The 20,705-nt window shown below is 37.3% G+C and overlaps 2 protein-coding genes, 1 long non-coding RNA gene and 1 other non-coding gene across 8 annotated transcripts in view; 2 read left to right on the top strand and 2 right to left on the bottom strand.

Moving 5' to 3' along the window:
* Positions 1-530: 530 nt before the first annotated feature.
* On the top strand, positions 531-10,489 carry atg9a (ATG9 autophagy related 9 homolog A (S. cerevisiae)). Its single transcript, XM_089133840.1, has 16 exons — positions 531-684; positions 989-1,051; positions 1,496-1,649; positions 2,434-2,476; positions 2,608-2,673; positions 2,779-2,928; positions 3,043-3,184; positions 3,346-4,094; positions 4,172-4,325; positions 5,884-6,063; positions 6,186-6,425; positions 6,617-6,849; positions 7,764-7,881; positions 8,082-8,286; positions 8,376-8,518; positions 9,233-10,489. Exons 3-16 carry the CDS (start codon positions 1,547-1,549, stop codon positions 9,239-9,241), a joined length of 2,535 nt encoding a protein of 844 aa, XP_088989966.1. The 5' UTR covers positions 531-684; positions 989-1,051; positions 1,496-1,546; the 3' UTR covers positions 9,242-10,489.
* Positions 10,490-10,750: 261 nt separating this feature from the next.
* trnak-uuu (transfer RNA lysine (anticodon UUU)) lies at positions 10,751-10,823 on the bottom strand. The gene has a single exon. It is a non-coding gene; the product is annotated as a tRNA-Lys (tRNA).
* A 2,393-nt stretch (positions 10,824-13,216) lies between these two features.
* On the top strand, positions 13,217-14,853 carry LOC120464868 (uncharacterized). The gene is made up of 4 exons (XR_016169452.1): positions 13,217-13,593; positions 14,168-14,242; positions 14,378-14,451; positions 14,533-14,853. It is a non-coding gene; the product is annotated as an uncharacterized LOC120464868 (long non-coding RNA).
* A 1,785-nt stretch (positions 14,854-16,638) lies between these two features.
* Positions 16,639-20,705, bottom strand: part of pcnt (pericentrin) — a 53,399-nt gene continuing 49,332 nt past the window's right edge. For 3 of the 5 annotated variants that reach the window (XM_089133843.1, XM_089133842.1, XM_089133841.1), the window contains 4 exons: positions 19,433-19,524; positions 19,189-19,336; positions 18,335-18,465; positions 17,073-17,377 (listed from right to left, as the gene is read on the bottom strand). In XM_089133843.1, coding sequence (XP_088989969.1) covers positions 17,247-17,377; positions 18,335-18,465; positions 19,189-19,336; positions 19,433-19,524 — 502 coding nt within the window. In that variant the 3' untranslated portion in view covers positions 17,073-17,246. Of the gene's footprint in view, positions 17,047-17,072; positions 17,378-18,334; positions 18,466-19,188; positions 19,337-19,432; positions 19,525-20,705 lie in introns of those variants that run through there. The other 2 variants (XM_089133844.1, XM_039689463.2) reach the window with 1 other exon arrangement.

The raw sequence follows: 20,705 nt of genomic DNA on the forward strand, positions 1-20,705 counted from the left end.
AAGAATCTGTCGCATTGATCGGCACATGCATTTTTTGGGGTAATCTTAGAATCAGTAATAGTTTACTCAGTGTGCAATGGCTTTAAGTGTCATAGCACTGTCTGCAGGCTTAAATGTGTAGCCTACAGTTAATGTTTAATGTAACAACTAGTCACAAGGTGGAGCCATTGTATAGTACAGGAAATGACTAAAATTTCGGCACTAGAAGGTTAGCATGAGTTGGCCTTTTGAACTGCTTAATAACTTTATCATCTCTGTTGTTTCTTGTTGGAAACAACAGCAGGTCCAAACAATTGGTCCTGTAGTCAAAACATTCAGCAAAATGCTTAATTTGTTGTCCTGTAAAATACAGCTAACTATGAAGAATCACTTTTTACTGTTTAACACTCAGTGTAATTTAAATATGCAGGTACTGAATTATTTCTGTGTTTTTCTTCTGTGTTATTGGGGTGGATGTTGTTTGTTGTATTTTCTAAAAGAACACCCGCCTCCTAATGCCATTGGCTCGTTTACACCGAAAACCTGCTTCTGATTGGACAGCAAATGTGTCACACAGTGGACGCGGCCTCTATACCGTGCGTCAAGAAACGAAACCAAAAATGCTTCAAATTGGGAAACAAAAGACAACTTGGCATTTATAGCAGAGGGCGAATCATAAATCAGCGCTGCTCACATTCGAATGAGGTAAGATTTCATCCTAATAATATTTTTGAATAACGAATCGTCTTTTGTTGCTGCATAGCAGGTAGCATGTGTTTCTCAATGTGACGCGCATCTCATATTTTCCTCAGGCTTCTGTTGACATAATAGCTGGTTGCCTCCTGTCAAGGAAAATAACACATATTGGTTATTAAATAAAGTATTAAAAGTCATTTAAGGATAATATATACGTTAAGCCTTCTAAATGAGACTATGCGACTGTTCTCTGTTTTGTGCCTATGACAAGAATGGACTGAATGTGTTTATGTTTTTGCGCTTTCATCTATAGGAAGAGCAGAATTGGTGCCGTAGATCCTTTTGATTTAATAAATGAAATGGAGGGAGGTACAAGGTAAGAGTTGATCTTATGATAACCCGTGATTATGATAAATATTTTAAATATTTAATATTTAATATTTAAAGTCAGAGACGTTCCTTCAGATAGCATTGTTTGTTTCTGAGAGGTTGGCATATTTGACAAAGTCAAACTAGTCCAGCACTTGTTTTAAAACTGCTCACATAATGGGAACAAAATCCAGTGATTTCATTTTAAACCTAATATCTTTGGGTGAGTGTGTTACTTTATTGGTTTATTATACCATGAAACATATTATGAGTGTGGGCCCACTGCTGTTGTGCAATGATGTTTTTGTGGGCTGGGTAGTTTTTTAATAACAGCTTGTCACGTTTATATATACTTGAATGACCTGAAAAGACAAGCTAGACCACAATTATTCTATCATGTTTTGTGTCATACCCAAGTGGGTTGCTTATAACAAGTATTCTTTTAATCCAGGGGCACTAGAAGGGATAGTGTGTGACAGGAGATTCGGAGTCTGACAGCGGGATGGCCCACTTTGATACAGAGTACCAGCGCCTGGAGGCGTCCTACAGCGACTCCCCTCCCGGAGAAGAGAATCTACTGGTGCATGTTCCAGAGGGATCCAAATGTAAGATCCACATTTTAAATAAAGCAATAGTGCCGCATAGCGTGTCTTTTGTATGACAGAATCATATGCTTTTATTCTTTTGGCAACCTTGCTTTAAACAAGGGGTTTTCAAAATGGTGTCTGTGGATTTCCAGGGAGCCACGATGGCGTGGTAGGGTGGAGTGGAGTGGTCAACTAATAAACTAAATAAATTGTGGGTGGTGATGGCGCAGTGGATAAGACGCATGCCTTTGGTGTGAGAGACCCGGGTTCGAATACACTGTGAGACACCAATGTGTCCCTGAGCAAGACACTTAACCCCTAGTTGCTCCAGAGGCGTGCAAACTCTGAAATATATAGCAATTGCAAGTCGCTTTGTATAAAAGCGTCAGCTTAATGAATAAATGTAAATTGTGATTTAAATAAAAAAAATCTTTTGTTTACAATATATTACATTTGTAATATAACAAATGACAGATGTATAATATAAATTTATAACGCGAGTGCATTATTTTTAAAAATTGTTTTTACTCATTATTTACAACATATTAATCTTCAACATGCATTCATGAGAGCACCACAACGCATTAAACCACTGGTGTCACATGGATTACTTAAATTATGTCTTTACTACCTTTTTGGGGCTTGAAAGTGGTAGTTGCATAGGCTGTCAATGGAGGGACAGAAATCTCTCTAAAAATATCTTCATTTGTGTTCTGAAGATGAATGGAAGTCTTAATGAATAGAAGTCTTAATGAAGTCTCCCTGTGTTTTGTAAATTTGTAAATACATTTGTTTTTTGCAGCTCCGTGGCACCACATTGAAAATCTAGACCTGTTCTTCCAGAGAATATCCTTTGCACACAGAAATGAATTGCTTGTTTATGGGTTAAATAGATTTTCAAATGTTAGATCAAGTAGATTGACCTAAAATTTGTAATTACAGTCAACATGTCTGATATTTTTCTTAACATTTAATAAGTCTATAATCTACACCAGAAGAATGGATTTACTTGTATGCTGCTGGGTGAAATATTTGAGCTTGTGTAAGTATCAATTCATTTATTAAACATGACATTTTTTGTGTTAAGTGATAGGACTGAACATTAATTTACCCTTCTGAATTGTCATGTAATATTTTATTATTCTAGGCAACTGGTGTTTGTGGTGGCATTCACAGTGTTCCTGGCTAACTGTGTGGACTATGACATCCTTTTTGCCAACAAGTTTGTTAATCACACTGATTCCTCAAAGGTTACGCTGCCCGATGCGTTTCTACCAGTGGACGAGTGCAGTGCTCGGTATATTTTATATATTAAATGTCACTGATGTGGCGGTAATGTTATTGCTTCTTGCTAACTGTATCAGTATAATCCATCATAAATCAAACCGTCCTTTGTTAACGTATGTTTTAGGATCCGTGACAGTGTTCCGGTCATATTCATCCTTATCATATCAGGGGTCTTTTGGCTCCACCGTCTCGTCAAGTTCTTCTACAACATCTGTTGCTACTGGGAGATCAGATCGTTTTACATTAATGCCCTAAAAATGTCCACGGTGAGATATCTGCTAACTCACAATAGCACATTTACTTTACTTTATGAGTTCTTGATGCCAGTAAGCCACTTAAATTGCTGATAATTTTTAGAGAAAACGTACCAAAGGAACTGATGAAATTCTATTATTTAAATGTTTAATCAGCCCTCTTCTTTTGGTAGGCGGACCTTCCTTATTTTACCTGGCAGGAGGTGCAGGCAAGGATTGTTGAGATCCAGAAGGAGCACCAGATTTGCATCCACAAAAAAGAACTGACAGAGCTTGACATCTACCATCGCATACTGCGTTTCAAAAACTACATGGTTGCTATGGTCAATAAGTCGCTTCTTCCTGTGCGCTTTCGCTTGCCTCTGCTGGGCGACACCGTTTTTTACACCCGTGGCCTCAAGTATAACTTTGAGTTGATTTTCTTCTGGGGCCCTGGATCCCTTTTTGAAAACGAGTGGAGTTTGAAGTCAGAGTACAAACGTGGAGGGAACCGTTTAGAGCTAGCAGATCGTTTGAGCTCACGGATCTTGTGGATTGGAATCGCCAACCTTCTCTTGTGTCCAGTGATCCTGATTTGGCAGATTCTCTACGCGTTCTTCAGCTACACTGAGGTGATTAAGCGTGAGCCGGGAAGCCTGGGTGCTCGATGTTGGTCTCTGTATGGCCGTTTTTACCTCAGACACTTCAATGAACTAGACCATGAGCTGATGTCACGCCTCAGCAAGGGCTACAAGGCCTCCTCGAAGTACATGAACTGCTTCATGTCACCTTTACTGACGGTGGTGGCCAAGAACGTGGCATTCTTTGCTGGCTCCATACTTGCGGTTTTGATTGCTTTGACTATTTATGATGAAGATGTATTGGCTGTGGAGCACGTGCTCAGCAGTATCACATTACTTGGGGTCGGCATCACAGTCTGCAGGTGCGCAAAGAGAGGAAAACATAGTATTTTACAGCGAAGAGTTTTGTGCTCATTCTTTCCTCCTTTTTCTGCCCCAGGTCATTTATCCCAGACAAGCATATGGTGTTCTGTCCAGAGCAGCTGCTTAAAGTAATCCTGGCACAGATTCACTACATGCCTGATCATTGGCAGGGAAACGCCCACCGCTATGAGACCAGAGACGAGTTCGCACAGCTCTTTCAGTACAAGGCTGTAAGTCATGCAGCAGTTAAAGAAATTCTTCTATTTGTACCCAACACCAGTGTGCTATTATTGTTAAAGGAATAGTTCACCCAAAAATGAAAATTCTGTCATTAATTACTCACCCTCATGTTGTTCCAACCCCGTAAGACCTTCGTTCATCTTCGCAACAGAAATTAAGATATTTTTGATATCTCCTCCATACTAGTCCATAGGCTTCTTGAGGGATTGAAACTTGCCGGCCTCAAAGTTATTAAAGACATCGTTAAAATAGTCCAAGTGACTACAGTGGCTCAATCTTACGTTTATCAAGCGACGAGAATACTTTTTGTACGCAAAAACAAACAAAAATAGCGACTTTATTTCAACTATTTACTTCCTTCTCTATGGGAATCTGACATACAATAACAGAAGCTTACGCCATTACACTAGTAACCAGACTCGAGGTAGAGAGAGAGAAGTAAATGAATAGTTGAAATAAAGTCGTTGTTTTTGTTGTTGTTTTTCGCACAAAAAGTATTCTTATCATTTGATAAACTTAAGATTGAGCCACTGTAGTCACTTGGATTATTTTAACGATGTCTTTAATAACTTTTTGAAGCCAGCAAGTTTCAGCCTATGGACTAGTATGGAGGAGTGATTCAGTTCTCAGATTTCATCAAAAATATCTTAATTCATGTTCCGAAGATGAACGAAGGTCTTACGGGGTTGGAACAACATGAGGGTGAGTAAATACTGACAGAATTTTCATTTTTGGGTGAACTAACCCTTTAATGAAAACCAGATGATAACGTTTTCGTTAACTGAAATAAAAATTGAATTTGGAGAAACATAATTACAGTTTATAACTAAACTAAAATGGTCCAAAAAATTCATTTTTGTTTTTGATACATAACATACTACACATTACAAAATCAAGACATGATTATGGTGGCAATAATGCCATTTAAATAGTGCAAGTGACATTTTGGGAGTTTTGTTTAGTCCCCTTCTGCATGTGATACACAATAATCAAGCAGTTAAATAATTAATCAAATGAAAAAAATAACCTCAGTTAGCACTAACGTTGACAGCCCTAAAATATTCACTTACAGATAAAATGGCTACCGATTTAATTTAACATGGATAAGCTGAAAAACAAGACAGTCATAGAGTTGGAAAAATTAAACTCAAATGGTTCAATTTGAAAGTAAAAGTATTGAAACTGAAATAAAAAAACATGTCTAACGCAAGCATCTGCTCCCCTTCTCCCTGTTTTAAAGTTGCAATGAAACAGAAGTAGTAACAGTTTTCTTTTTTGTACTGTGATTTGAAACGTAAAGAAAATGTTGGGCGGGAATTTGACTTCTATCTATAAGTTGTTGATTGGAATCATACGTACTTGCTGTCAATTGTAAGAAAGCTTTAAGCAGACTAAATCATTGAAGAAGTCAGAGGCTTCTTGCACCAGAAGATTGAGTTTTGACATTTTGATTAAAAATCTAAAAATGAAACGATTCTATTCACAATTCAATCAGTAGCATGCAGTTAGAAAATTGATTTTCATTTGATTGATCTCTTGTTCTTGTAGGTGTTTATTCTTGAGGAGCTTTTGAGTCCTGTCATCACTCCCTTCATTCTCATTTTCTGCTTGCGCCGCAAATCTCTGGAGATCATAGATTTCTTCCGAAACTTTACTGTGGATGTGGTCGGTGTGGGTGATACTTGCTCTTTTGCACAGATGGATGTCCGTCAACATGGTCATCCTGCAGTAAGTGACGCATATATTTCAATTCCACTTTGTTTCATTATTGTACTTTTTTTAGTAGATAGACGTATCATCCTAGTTCTCTCTTTATTGCTGACTCTGATGTTGTTTTCGGTCCACTATAGTGGATGTCTGCTGGGAAAACAGAGGCCTCCATCTATCAGCAGGCAGAAGACGGGAAGACAGAATTGTCACTCATGCACTTCGCGATCACAAATCCACACTGGCAGCCCCCTCGGGAGAGCACACATTTCATCAGCCTTCTGAAAGAGAAGGTGCACCGCGAGGCCGTCGGAGGACAGCAGGGAATCATAGCAGAGAATCCTATCTTTGCCTCATCCCATTCACTACAGTCTGATTCAGAGGTATGACTGGACTGCCAACATCTATCAGATTATTACATTTAATATGATGATTTCTAATTGCAAATATTATCTTTAATTTAAAAATGGACCAATTAGAAAACCCACTTTTAAGTTCAAATATAATATGATTACACAAATAATTGGATAGATTCTTTTTCTAAGGTCTAATTTTGGTTCTGCTTTCATTTCAGCCTCGCAGTCTTATTGCAAATCTCCTCATAGGACCCCCTTCCCTGGCCTCGCTGCATCTGGGTCGAGAGGGCTCCATCAATCCTGTGTCCATTGGAGTGAGTGAAGGAGCCTCCGCCCTCCGATCCCTCTCTCCTGTCAGCGCGAGTCTACACCTCCGAGGCAGCTACCCATCCGCCAGACCGGCACGACAGGACCATCCTGCGGCGACTGGGCGAGCAATGACAGGCTCTGGGTAATCATTCAATAACAGTGTAATATAATCATTCACATACCCTATATAATATACTAATAGTCATGTGTTGTTATAAAATATTATTATTAATAATAATAATTATATACTTTATCAGTTTTAATGATGTTTTTCTAAACTTAAATCTAGTTTTAAATTGATTTTTCTGAACGGCACACTAGACATTTTGTTGTGCGGAATGCGCTTTATGTTCAAAATAAAATTTAGATAAAAACAAAATCACATACTTTTTTAAAATAGCAATTTAGACAAAACATAATGACAACCACATATTTACAACTTCAGAATTGGTGATCTGTATATGCTATTGTTGAAAAGTTTGGGGTCAGTAAGTTAAAAAAAAATACATTCATTATTTTATTCAGCAAGGGCGTTATTAAAAGTAAAAAGTAGCAGTAAATACATGTTTAATGCCACAAAAGATCTACTCTATTTCATTTTATTAAGAATACTCTATTTCAAATAAATGCTGCTCTTTTGAACTTTCTATACATCAAATAATACTGAAAAACAATGCGTCATGGTTTCCATAAAAATATTAAGCTGTTTGTTGACAATAATAAGAATGTTTCTGAGCACCAAATCAGCATTTTATAATGATTCATGAAGGATCACGTAACAATGATGCTGTATTGATGCCTAAAACTCAGCTTTACCGGGAATAAATAACATTTTAAAATATAATAAATTGTAATAATATTTCATAATATAACTGTTTTTTTATTTTTATCAAAAACATATATTTGTTTTACCTTTTCCAAACTTTTGAATGGCAATATATTTATCTGTATAGCTGGAATCATTTTTAAATTGTCTCCGCCTGTGTAAATATTATTTGACTATCATTATATCGTTCATTTGTTCTCCCTCTTAACTCTTGTTTTGTCCTTGTCTAGCACTGACGCTCGAACCATCAGCTCTGGCAGCAGTGCCTGGGAAGGCCAGCTAACCAGTATGATCCTATCAGAATACGCCTCCACCGAGATGAGCATCCATGCTCTCTACATTCATGAAGTAAAGCAACAAAAATCTATTATAGAATTTAGCAGCAGCTTTTTTCCACTATGTACAATCACCATTGTTATCTGCATTTCCTTTACTAATCCATCCAAATCAACCAATAGCGTTTGTGATGTTTTATCTGGTTCTGTTGAAAAATGTCAGTCTGTAAGTCTGCACCTGAAGATTAGTAACTATATCGAATGTGTATGTAGATGCATAAGCAGCAATCGCGAGGTGAGCTGTCTCGACACACCTGGCACAGGCAGGAGAGTGACGAGAGCAGTGAGAGTGTCAATGAAGACATGGAAGCTGCTCGCAACTTTCCCCGTTCCAGCACTTTCCCTAGTGCCACTAGCTCACACCAGCAGGGGGCAGCACATCACAGCGGCAGCCAGCGACGTGTTGACGGAACCTCAGGTAGTAGAAATAACTGTTCGCAGATCACAAGAACGAAAACACGACCCCTCCATATTCTTTACATGAGCGACATTTTATGTCTCCCGCAGATCCTGTTTCTGGAAGCTTTCGAGTCCAGAGGACACCTCGAATGCCTATGGGCGGCTGGTCTGAGGAGAATCAAATAGGCCGACATCACGACCCAGTGCCCGAGGAGGGGGCTGAGGATGATCTACCGCCACACATCCATAAGGTATAACCATAGACTGTAAACCGTACAAAAATGAAGCCAAAATGTCACAGAAATGGTCTGATGACATCTTTTGGAGCCAAAGTATGCGTAGTAGTGATCGGGCGGTTGAGCCATGGTATCAAGGTCTTTTAACATACTCCCGCAGACTTAGTTGCAAGCACACCCCCCTGAACTTTTTAAACAGCTAACAATCGTCAATGCAAAACAAAAAAATCAGTTATGGAAAATTAGTTAAACCTTATCTCTTTACTCCTGAAAGAATTCCACTGGTGATGATGCCCTTTTATAACATCACATAATTAGCTAAAACCAAACTTATTAGAAAAACAAATACTTGAACATACGTCAGTGTGATAAGAACTTTCTAAAATGACTTTTGGGAAAAGAAATTTCAAATGTCATTTGGATTTTTTTTTTTTTGGCTCACGTCCCTTTTTGTTTCATATACTGCAACCAGCCACCAGGGGGCGATCTAAATGTTTTGGCTACCCTTTCAGGACTTTTTTCAAACTGCAGGGTTTCCAGGCCTATGCCATGGTTGATTTTTTTTCCTTCGGGTTTATTTGGTTGAAATATGATCTGGGCTCATTTTGATTGGTCATTGGGCTAGTTTAGTTGCGCAGACCTGGCAACCCTTCTTGTGTGGCGCATTTGGAAGCAGCATTGATCTGTGCTGGATTCCTGATATTTATTTCAGTGTTTTGTTTTTTCTAGGTGACTTAACAGATATCGTCGATGAAGTACACAAGAGAGACTCACACCATCCGTTTTCTTTTGGACACTGATCATCACAAAAGTCATAATTATTCACTCCTGGATAGAACTCGAGATGCCCAGCTTAATCATTATGCCAAATCATTATCAAAATGTCAAATGCATTACAATGGTTTGAGCTTCTTGGTACATCATCAAAATATTAAATGCTTCATACATCTTACATATTGATCCACTTGATAGAAGGTGCAAAACTGATTCTGTAATTTTGTTTTGCCATGATATCGTGAATAGGAAAGTCTATTTGGCCTCCCTATGAGACCACTGAGTAAAACTGTCATGTAGGATTGCACTTTGCATTTCTGTTCTCGTCAAAAAGTACAGGTCGGTGTTGATGCAAGAAATTTGTGCTTAGAATTTCTGAGCTAATTTGAATAGTTTTGATAGGATGAAGAAATATTTATAATATGCAATGTGCCATTATGAACTTTAACGCTTTGCAAAATTAGATTTTATTGTCAATCCCAGATATCTGTGAGGGGGGAAAACCACTGAAGATCATTCAAGCATGGCACTGTAAAAATAACGCATGCTATTTAAGTTGTATTATTTGCACAATATCAAACAAGAATGCACTTTATCATTTTTCAGATCCAAATGATGACACAAAGGCAGTGGGCAAATCAGATTTGTTTTTATAAACATGCAGTTTTAAAGGAAGTTGTATATATCTGTCTATACTAGGATAAGCATTATATATATTCCAGATACCTCAGGACCGGCTTGTTTTTGGCACTGAAGTTGCCCAAAAAGTGCATGGCACTTTTTGGGTGATTGACAGCGGCATCTTCCATCCTCAAACCCATAACTGCTAAAAGGAAGTTGACAAACTTTTGTGTAATTTGTGTGTGCTACTGCAAAGATGTTGGATCTCGTTCATAGACCATCAATGCATCAAATGGCAAAAGTGTACATTTTGTTTCACATCAACTGACACCATTTCTTATATCTCACACTGCTTGCATACATCGTGCTTGCATAGAGATTGTTCAAGGTGCAAATTGTGCATGACCCTTGACCTTAGCCTGTGTGTTTGTAATAATTGGCCTGTGAAATGCTTCTGTGACCTTACCTATCTACCAACTGCAGCTGTGCATTTTCCATTTTCTTTCGTTTTCAGTTTTCTAGGCTGTTGAATATTTACATTTTGTACAGTTTAAAATGCATCAATAAAATGTATTTAATAGTTTGAGTATATTTTAATTTCAGACAATTATTTTTCAAATCAAGTGTCAAAGTGCAAATACTGTGCCAAAAATAAAATCATCGATGTGGATAATAATGCATTTAGGGATGCCATTATGTCATTTTCTGGTCAAAAATGGTTTCATAACGGATTCAAAAAATAAATGGATATGATTTTGAATGCAAACCCAAATTAAATTGTTGAAAGTCAAACGACCACATATCAGTCAACCACATACATTTTTCGTTAGTAAAAACAATGAAAAAATGTACCGCCCGAACAGGGACTTGAACCCTGGACCCTCAGATTAAAAGTCTGATGCTCTACCGACTGAGCTATCCGGGCTACAACGAAAAAAATAACGCCCCCATTTTTCACCAAACCGTTTCTTCATCATCATAAACCTATCAAAAAACAACAAAGAAATAATAGACATACACAATATACATCAACAATACAATATAATCAAACGCTCAACTTGAGTTGAACTACAGCAGCAAGCACGGTGGTAACACTAGCACTTAAAAGAGTGTAGTGTAAAAAAAGAGTTTCCTAATTTTTATCAAAAATAATAACCACAATCTGGTTTGAGATTTTGAAAAGATCTCCAAGTATGTGCCTTAAACTTCGCAATCGATTACATTCGTCTGTATTTAAACTATTCAGAACGTCATTTCAACGCATGCGCGGTGGCATATCCCCGCGCGGTGTTTAGAAACTGGCAAATTTTGTTAAATTAATCTAACACACACACACACGCAGTATTAGAACGTGTATCAATGATCTACTACACACCACTCATTTTTCAGTCGGATCCAGATGGCGTTCATGCACCGCGCCAGATTTACCTCACATTGTGACATAAGTTAAAACATTTTTGGGATCCTCAACCCAGAGCCATGTTCAACCAAATGTCCAAAACCAATCCTATCAAGAAATTTGAACAAAAAACACTAAACTAAACATTTTTTAAATAAATGAACACATGTTGTCAAAGTTGAAATTGTAACTTAATGGTCAGACACTAGCAGGCGTCACTTATTAATATTGACCAAAATCAAGCTCAGATGGAGTAACGAGGATTTTGACCAGCGAATCTCGGACATACTGTAGGCCTTATGGCGGCTCCAATTCTCGTCTCGTCCAATTCTCCTCTTATATTCTATAATAAGCTGCCTGCCTGTCTGTCTATCTATGCCCACCACCACCCCCTTCACTAGGATGGACACTATCTATCTATCTATCTATCTATCTATCTATCTATCTATCTATCTATCTATCTATCTATCTATCTATCTATCTGTTTGTCTGTCTGTCTATCCATCTATCTATCTATGCCTCCCCCTTCACTTGGACTATCAATCTAGTAGAAAGATAGATAGATAGAGTCCTTCCTAGTGAAGGGGTAGATAGATAGATAGATAGATAGATAGATAGATAGATAGATAGATAGGACTCTATCTATCTATCTATCTATCTATCTATCTATCTATCTATCTATCTATCTATCTATCTATCTATCTATCTATCTATCTATCTATGCATTATGCCTATCTTGTTCACTTGGACTATCAATCTATCCTCTTGCTCGTTAACATTAGCCGTTTCCACCGTCAGGCCGAACGGTTCTCATTCCGTGCCGATCTGGGCCAGCTGGAAGGGTTGCGGTTTCCGTGTGTCAGAGTCGCGGCAGATCTTTAGAATGTATACAAACACATCAGTCGTTGCCTTGGTAACGCGACGATTACGTAAATAATGACGCATTATGGAGAATGGTCAGCTATCACTTTTAATTTTATTACTAATTTGTTTGTTTACTTCGCTACAGATACACAGGCAACAGACAAGTGACATTTGAGTAGAGATCGCGGTTATGAAGGAGCGTAACATTTCCCGAACACGCGCTAAGCGCTGCCAATCAACGCACACTGGGCCAGCTGGGCCAATCACAGCACATTTCTTATTTCGGAAGGAGGGGCTTCATCGAAAACGATGCAATCATCCCTATTTTATAGGGAATCATCCCTATTTTAAATTTTATTATTATTATTATTTTAGGTGTATGGCTCAACCAGAATGTGGATAGAGGAGCTGTAATAATTTTGTGAACAATCAGGCATGGAAACTTATTCTAGTACACCTCTAAAACAAAATCAAGATTTCGTAAAAGGCCACAATAGGACCCATTTTGAATAGATGACCTAAAGTGATCTGCTTCCACCTACAGTTTACCTAATAGGATGCACGCAGCCATAGACACCTATCTACCGCTAACGTTACAGTCTTTTGGCATCGACGTTATAGTGTTTTGTTCGTCATTAGAACGGTCGCATCAGAGGCTGCAAGTGCATCGCATTACTCTTTCATCAACTTACAGGTTATAAAGTGTGTAAAGCTATGTTATGTATGTGGGTGCTCAGATTTTTTGCTTCAAAAAATCAGTTTTTCGTTTACCTTTACATTGTAAACAAGCAGAGACGTCCGAACTCCGTGCGGCACAGAAGCAGGGCGGAGTTTTGAGGTTTTGACTGACAGTTTGCGGATCCAATGGAGTTGCAAGGTTTAGTCTCAAACTCTTTTACATACTTTTCATTGGTTAATATTTGCAAAACCCGGCACAGACAGACGTAAAGGTTGACCAATAGTAATGATTTTGACGCAAGGATGCTCGTCCATTTCCGGTTGTGTAGATTAAAGCGGAGGAAAACGGAAAACAGAGAGGCTGCGTCCAAAACCGCATACTTCCCTACTATATAGTATGGAAAAAGCAGTAGGCGAGCGAATAAGTATGTCCAAATCCTTAGTATCCATAAAAGAGTAGGCGAGAATTACCAGAGTGACGTACTAATTATCGCGAGATTAGGGCATACGTATACTTATAGTACGTCCGAATATTCCTACTTTCGTACTATATAGTAGGGGAAAACAGTATTTGAAAGGAGTAGTATGTCCGAAACCTCAGTACTCATAAAAGAGTAGGCGAGAAGTTCCCGGATGATCTCCTGCTTTCGCCCCGATTTTTGAGTGTTCATCCGATTGATACTCTTCTATCCCAGGAGGCCACGGGAGAGCATACGTCATTATCAACATCGGAGATCAGCAGGGGTTTTCAAATGTGAGTAAACACGGTTTCTTGTGTTTAAATCGTATGTGTTAAACTACTATAGAGTAAACGTTTTAACTGTTGAAGGTCTAAAGGACTTAGACAGTATAGTATAGTTGTGATTTTGCTGTAAACACATGTTTTATTAGTTAGTTAAACTGGGGAGCTCCAGTAAGTACGCTACACGTAAGTTTCTAAAATGGATTTACATAACCATATAACGTTACATCTTAAATACGCTTATTTAAAATGTCTATTTACATCTGAAATGAAAATATTGTTTAAGTATTGCAGATGAGCACATCCCAACATGAAAAATACATCTGAGTGATGTAACGTTATGTGTGCTATTAATATGAAGGATAATTCACTGTTGTCAACACTACTTACATTAGACAAATGTACTGTAAATAAGGTAAATAAACAAATCTATAAAGTAACTAAATATGTTATATTTAATTTGTCCCTTATTAGTGTTGATATATTGAGGAACATTTAAGTTGGATTAAAAGTGAGTTAACACATCAACCTCAGCATGTAAATTCAGTGTTGAACTCGTAATGTGAATCTTGTCTGTATGTTACAGGGACAGAAGAACACGCGTGTGTTTATCTGCTGGAGAGAGGCTCATGATGCTGAATGCTGTCATGAAAGGCTCTGAGTGAGTATACTACAGAAATGGATAACAAAATCTATTCAATCTTAAATTGTAGTTTATTTGAATTATTGTACAAATTTCAAGTCGAGAAATTACAACACTTTTCTGATTCTTGATTTCTGTGCATTTGCTGCATAGCTTTTGTGGTGGAGCAGGACCTGCAAGGAAAGATGATGGCAGCATTTGTTTTAGGGATTTTACTCAAATATAAAGTAAGGTTATTTTTAATACATAAATCAAATGACATTGTGTTAAAATTACTGCTTTTGTATAATGTTTGTGCATTTTTGTAGGATCTGAAATGTCTGCAGACTGGTGTGAGCACTGAGGATGAGGAGCCTAGAGCTGCATCCTGGAAGTGGTGCCATGGATGAGACGCTCCATCTGTCCACCTGCCCTTACAAGACCCTCTATCTCTCCACCTGCCCTTATTGCCTCAGATTGTGAAGCGCAGCGCAGCAACAAGCTCCGGGACAAAGGCACAGTCCCCTCTGGTGAATTCATCAGAATAAAGCCGCAGAATGGGAACCGCTGTGTTGAGTCGGCAGTAGGTTATGGTGTTCAGCCCTGTAAATACATGTTTGTAGTTTGAATAAAGCTTTGTTTCATGTGTTGTTGACTTGTATAATGCATTTGTTTATTGTGATGGTTACTTTTATTTGTTCTTTTACTCATTTATTCATTTTTATTATTGTTGTCAGTATATAAAATTGAATTATTTAATGTATCCATTAATTCATCGATTGACTGATAATTGAGATGTTTCACTGCATTTATGAATATAAATTTATTCATGCATAACTGTCATATGACAAAACAAATTACATTTTGCTTGTTATATTAAATTATATTTTTAGTATATAAAAAAGTTATATAATTAAGTATTGGTCAGCATTTAATATTATTATTTTGTTTAAGTTTTGGGGTGGGCTAACAATGCAATTCATTCTGAGGTAATATTAATTTTTAAGGAGTGATACTTACATTTTTCGAGTATAAAATCAACAGTTTTCTCCAAAAGAGATCTTCGAGCAGCTGCCCGTCTCCTTTGTGCAGACATTACAAACGCATAGGAAAACTGTTCTAGGTTGTGCTGTCGAGTCACTGATGTTATGAAGTGTTAGTACACCTGTCACTCATAATTTAAACTTATAAACGTATTACATACAAGATCAAGATACCATAATAGTCATAATGACAAAACAGAAAACATAAAGATCATTGGTTTGTTTACATCATAATACAGGAAAAAGGAACAATAACAAGGCTAAATATCTTTAAATAGTTCTTCATAATACATGAAAAATGTTGTTGTTTTGTTATATGTCTGAGGGATGAAACGAGGTAAATTCATCAAGAAAAGGAGGAAAACTTAAAGGAGAAACGTTTTGGGTATAAAATAAAGAAATTAACAACATATATTCAAGAGGTGACGATTTGGGGGTTTCTTAATAAAAAAAATATCAGCTGTTTCTTCAACAATACCACAACAAAATGAGAAAGTTTCATCAATGTCAAGATATTTATAGATAGAAGAATTAAACGTGTCGCTGTTCATTTCTTTGCGCTTGTGATATGATGATAACACGTCGTAGTAGGTCACATGATAACGTCAACATGGCAGATGTCCGGTTCTCATTCATACTCAACGAGATTTGGCTATAAAGTACCTACTCTTTTAGCGCTCGTTGAGTAAGTACTTATTGAAATTAAGTACCTACTCATTGAGTATGCGGTTTTGGACGCAGCCAGAGTCTTCAAAATTTACTGTCCTCCCATCTTTGAAACAAAACGTACATACGTTCAGATGTAATTTTATATATAGTTATGTTTATTTAATATAATTTTAAAAAGAAGCATAAACACAACAAGGGGTGGTTTTATCTGTTTTTGTGACTAACGTCTCTCTAGTATAACCATGGAGTATAAAATTCAATATAAATTCTGGGTATTGCATTGGACTCTACGATCGGCGGAAGTTATCGAGCATCCTTACATCTTCACCGGAATTACCGCCGAGCCCATTAGAGTAAAATAACAAATTATTTTTCATTGTAATTGGAGAGAATTAGTACAGACACGCGAGACATTTGTGTATTGTGCCAACTTGCATTAATCAGTCCTCCTCATCATTATAACTAAAAAACGAACGCGTAAAACCGGCTTCATTACTTAGTGTAAAAAAAAAAAAATCGCTTCTCATTGGTTTACTCAGTTTTCCTTTCATTATTAACCATTTTATATGCATCATATGCTTGCAAAGTTAAGTGTTTGTTACTAAGAGGTCCAACAGAGGGTTAAAATGTAAAGCATGCATTAAATTTAGTACAATGAAGAATAATGATGTAACTTTAGAAGAGCTACTCCAAGTATTTTAATAGAAATGACACAAATCGCAATTTAGACTAAAATATTTATTGATTTTTATAGAAATACTGTCCATAAAAAAGCTACATAAAACATTTTACAAAAAATGTCCAACCATGTGCATTTAAACCGTGACATCCATTAAAAATCACAAATTCAAGTGCAAAAGTCTTAAATGCTTTCAGTGGACAACATGTAAATAAAAAAATATAAACTGAACATTTACAGACCAATCAAAATTGTTTACAAAAGTGAAAAAACAACTAAATAGCACTGGTTGCAAAAAAAATAACACGTTATTGGTGACATTGTTTTAGCTAAAATGAAAATGTATGACAACAACAAAAAAACATTAGTAATTTAAACAGACTGGCACATGTGATCAGATTTCTTCATTCATCGGTCAGATTTTCTGGCATATGGAATCATTGGTGGTGAACCTGAAAAACATGAATAGAAATGACATCAGCCCTGCATATGCCTAACCCGCCAACCGCAGCACAAGGGAGTATACGTGCAGACGAACAGGCATGCACACCTCCGTGAAACAAGAATATCCAGAACGTGACTGATCACACAAGAGGGTGAATTTGTCTTTTGAACTCCGTTGACTGGGTGACATGGAAATCAGGCCAGACAGTCACTCACCTAAAGGCCGCATGGACCCCGGTGCCAAACAACTCAAATACAGCCAGGTTCTATTTTCTAGAAACCACTTCTGCCGAAAGCTCATGGTATCAGGGAGGCTATGCCTCCTGTCTGCTCTGGGGACTGTAAGATGGTAAGGTCAGAAGTCACAAATGGCCATTATTTCATTAAAGTTTTTGATCCCTTTACCTTCAGTGTTTAAAGGGATTACAGTCAAACAAAAATACTAACCATCTTGTGTAATCAGTTTCAAAAATAAGCTTCAAGTTTGTTTGTACGTCAATTCCACTACAATGTGAATGCAAGACCACAATTCAATAATGAGGGGGTCAGTGCAATATTTTATATCTTCTGAAATATTCCGGTTTCACACAGCCAATAAATACATAATTCAAAATGTATATACTGTTTAACCCTCAAACCGTATTCACTTTATAGCCTGTAATCCTGTAATTGTGGACAAAAATGTGGGAACAGAGGACTCAGGTGTGATCCTAATTTTTAATTATTATAAATATTATATCACTGTCTTCGATAAAGTTTTGTCTATCCATTTATGGTGCTTATTTTTATTTTGGGGGTATTTTTGAATTTATTTACTTCAAAAAGTACCATATTTTCAATGTAAATTAATTACCATGTAGTTTTATTATTATCATTTTTTTTTACTACATTAAAATATCACCCTCCATTCAGTTCTTAGAGCTAAAACCTAAAGATGAAATGACTTTGCTGTCACCTGGTGGCTTATTTTGGCTTATTTTAGAATGGTCTTAGAATTTTTCCCATTCATTTCTATGGGTGCCCATTTTTGACCCAAATACAAGATTAAGGAGTTTTTTTTCACCCACTTAACATTGTAGAATTGAGTCCAAAAACAAGTGTGTGTTCAGGAGGCAAACTTAGGAAAAGTAGCCAAGTCTTGTACCACTCAGATCAAGGGAAGTATTTTTTAAAAATAAATCAAAACTATTTTGGCCACATTTGCCCAGAATACGGAATTAGGGTTAAAAGCTTGCAGCCAGCTTTTGTTTTTTTACAGCATTAAATTTAGGTAAATTTCCACTGGCTTCATCCTACCTGGGTGAGCGGCTCCCAGACGGTGCTGGACAGTCTCCAGATGTTGAATATACTCCGTGAGGGAACGTTCCTGATCTTGGGAAGAGCTGAAGGAGTGTTCAGCTGGTCCTGGCACAGAACTTGTGTACATTCTTGGTGAAAGAGAATAGGAGAGAAGTTAAGTTACTAAATATATTTGCTTATTAGAAAGAAAAACAATCTACAAATTAAACAGACAAGAGTATGTTTTACAAGAAAATTCTGTTTCGTTCAATTCAGTTCAATGTTATGTGCCGTTTCTTTGTAAATATTTGTTCAAATTTACAAGCAATATCTGAGTGAAAATTGTTTACACGATTTTTCTTTCAGTGTTGATCAACACCAGCCTGGATGCCAGCCGAACTTAGCAAAAGTTCGGAAAGTTCGGTCTGGACTTGATCCGTTGTGAAGCAAGTATGCCGAACCAAAGCTGTGTTCGGACCAATCAAATTGTCAGGGCGGACTTTATACGATGATGGACAGATGATCAACAGTATCGTAATCATCCACGTCACCAAAGAGCGCATGGGTTGAATTAGATTACAACAAAGAATGGCTGCCGCTGGAGAATTTAGACGTGTAGATTCAGCCATCGCGTCTGTTATAGAAGATGTAGACAGCGCATTCATTATAAAACAGGAACAGAAAACCGCAATCAAGGCATTTTACGATCCAATTGAATGCAGAGGCATTTTTTCATATTTTTTTTCTGGTTCGGTTGAAACACGCCTCATAAACACAGCCCAATGGAGCAGTATCAGACTTGCATTCGGACTAAAATCTGAATATGACGACATCAGACTAGATCGACACTATTGTGTAGTAAGAAACGTCACCTATTATTCAGCCTGAAGGGTGATTTGATAGGTGGCACAAGAGACGAGACCACACCCCTTTGAGTGAAGAAATGATCACGGCTGGGTGGAGAGTTGAACGCAACTCCAGTCTGCTGCGGCCTCAGCACTTCAGTCCTCAGAGCAGGAACTAAGAGAGAAGGAAAGGCGGTACATGAATGACTAATGATCCAAATCAAGCTTCTTAAATACTCCAGCTGAACAAGTGAGTCATGTTACAGCTGACCTGTGCTTGGTCCTGTTCCATGCCCGTTAACGGTGGCACTGCCTGAGATTTTCTTTGTAGCTCTTTGCCATTTCCTAGTCAGGAACTTCAGTCTAAAAAAAGGTGGTAAGAAAATAAGTAAAATCACCAATTCATAGTTTTCAGTCACGTGACTTGCACAGAGGCAAGAGATCCACAAAATTGCCAATTTTACCAATCTGTTGCAAGCAACAAATATTTAATCACCTCTCAAAACCAAAAGGTTTTGCACATTTGTGATCCATAAACAGCACCTGCATAAGTATTTCAATCACTAAAAACTCCAGAACATTCTAAAACGCTTACAGTCATAGTTCACCCAAGAGCAAAAATATACATTAACTACTCACCCTCATGTTGTTCCAAACTCGTAAGTCTTTCGTTCATCTCTGGAATACAAATTCTAATATTTTTAATGAAATCTGATCGATTTCGGTCCTTACATTGACAGTCTGCACAACTACCCCTTTGATGCTTCACAAAGTTTATTGAAAGATTGTAAAACTAATCCATATGAATTGAGCATTTTGTCTCTTTATGAACTTTTTGAAGCGACAAAGTGTTAGTTGCTTATACTGTCAATGGAGGGGACGAAATCGCTCACATTTCATTAGAAATATCTTCATTTGTGTTTCGAAGATGAACGAAAGCATTCTTCATGGTTTGAATTTGAAACCACATGAGGTAAATGATGATAATGTACATTTTTGGGTGAACCAACCCCTTTAACATGAAAAACAAAACAAGAACATAATAACAGTCTTATTAAAAGATCAAATTGAGTATACACCTTATTGATGATACACGACATACAGATGAGCCCAGAATATGAACAACATGTTAAATGGTTAAAAGGAGAACTCCGGCGCAAAATGAAACTTTGGTCTAATAAAACATTGGTACCTAGTCGACCGTTCTCTGAGATTTGGTTTCATGATAATCGAATGTAAAGAGTTTTATCTCTAAAAACTGTTTATCGTATACGCTAGTAATGGGGGCATTTATCAAGTAAAAAGAAATCGCTAGTTTATACCACTAACAAAGCTCAAAATACCCCCACACTAACACAGTAACATAATGAGGGTCCATGTGCAAAACGAAGCATTGAGAACTTTGTAAGTGTACGGACCATTTAATAAGAAGATACTTTATAGAGTCCACTTCGTGTATACACAGCAGGAGCCATCTTTGGAAAACAGTCTCGACAAATCGAACCACGAACGAGACTGTTTTCTCCTGCCTGTATACACAAAGT

This window comes from Pimephales promelas, chromosome 8 (assembly GCF_988280905.1).
Source record: "Pimephales promelas chromosome 8, fPimPro1.hap1.1, whole genome shotgun sequence".
Classification (NCBI taxonomy): domain Eukaryota; kingdom Metazoa; phylum Chordata; class Actinopteri; order Cypriniformes; family Leuciscidae; genus Pimephales; species Pimephales promelas.

Coding starts and splice junctions, on each gene's coding strand:
- atg9a (XM_089133840.1), top strand. CDS start 1,547: ATGGCCCACTTTGATACAGAGTACCAGCGCCTGGAGGCGTCCTACAGC. Junction 2,674..2,778: donor GGTGAAATATTTGAGCTTGT/GTAAGTATCAAT, acceptor TTATTATTCTAG/GCAACTGGTGTTTGTGGTGG. Junction 2,929..3,042: donor GTGGACGAGTGCAGTGCTCG/GTATATTTTATA, acceptor CGTATGTTTTAG/GATCCGTGACAGTGTTCCGG.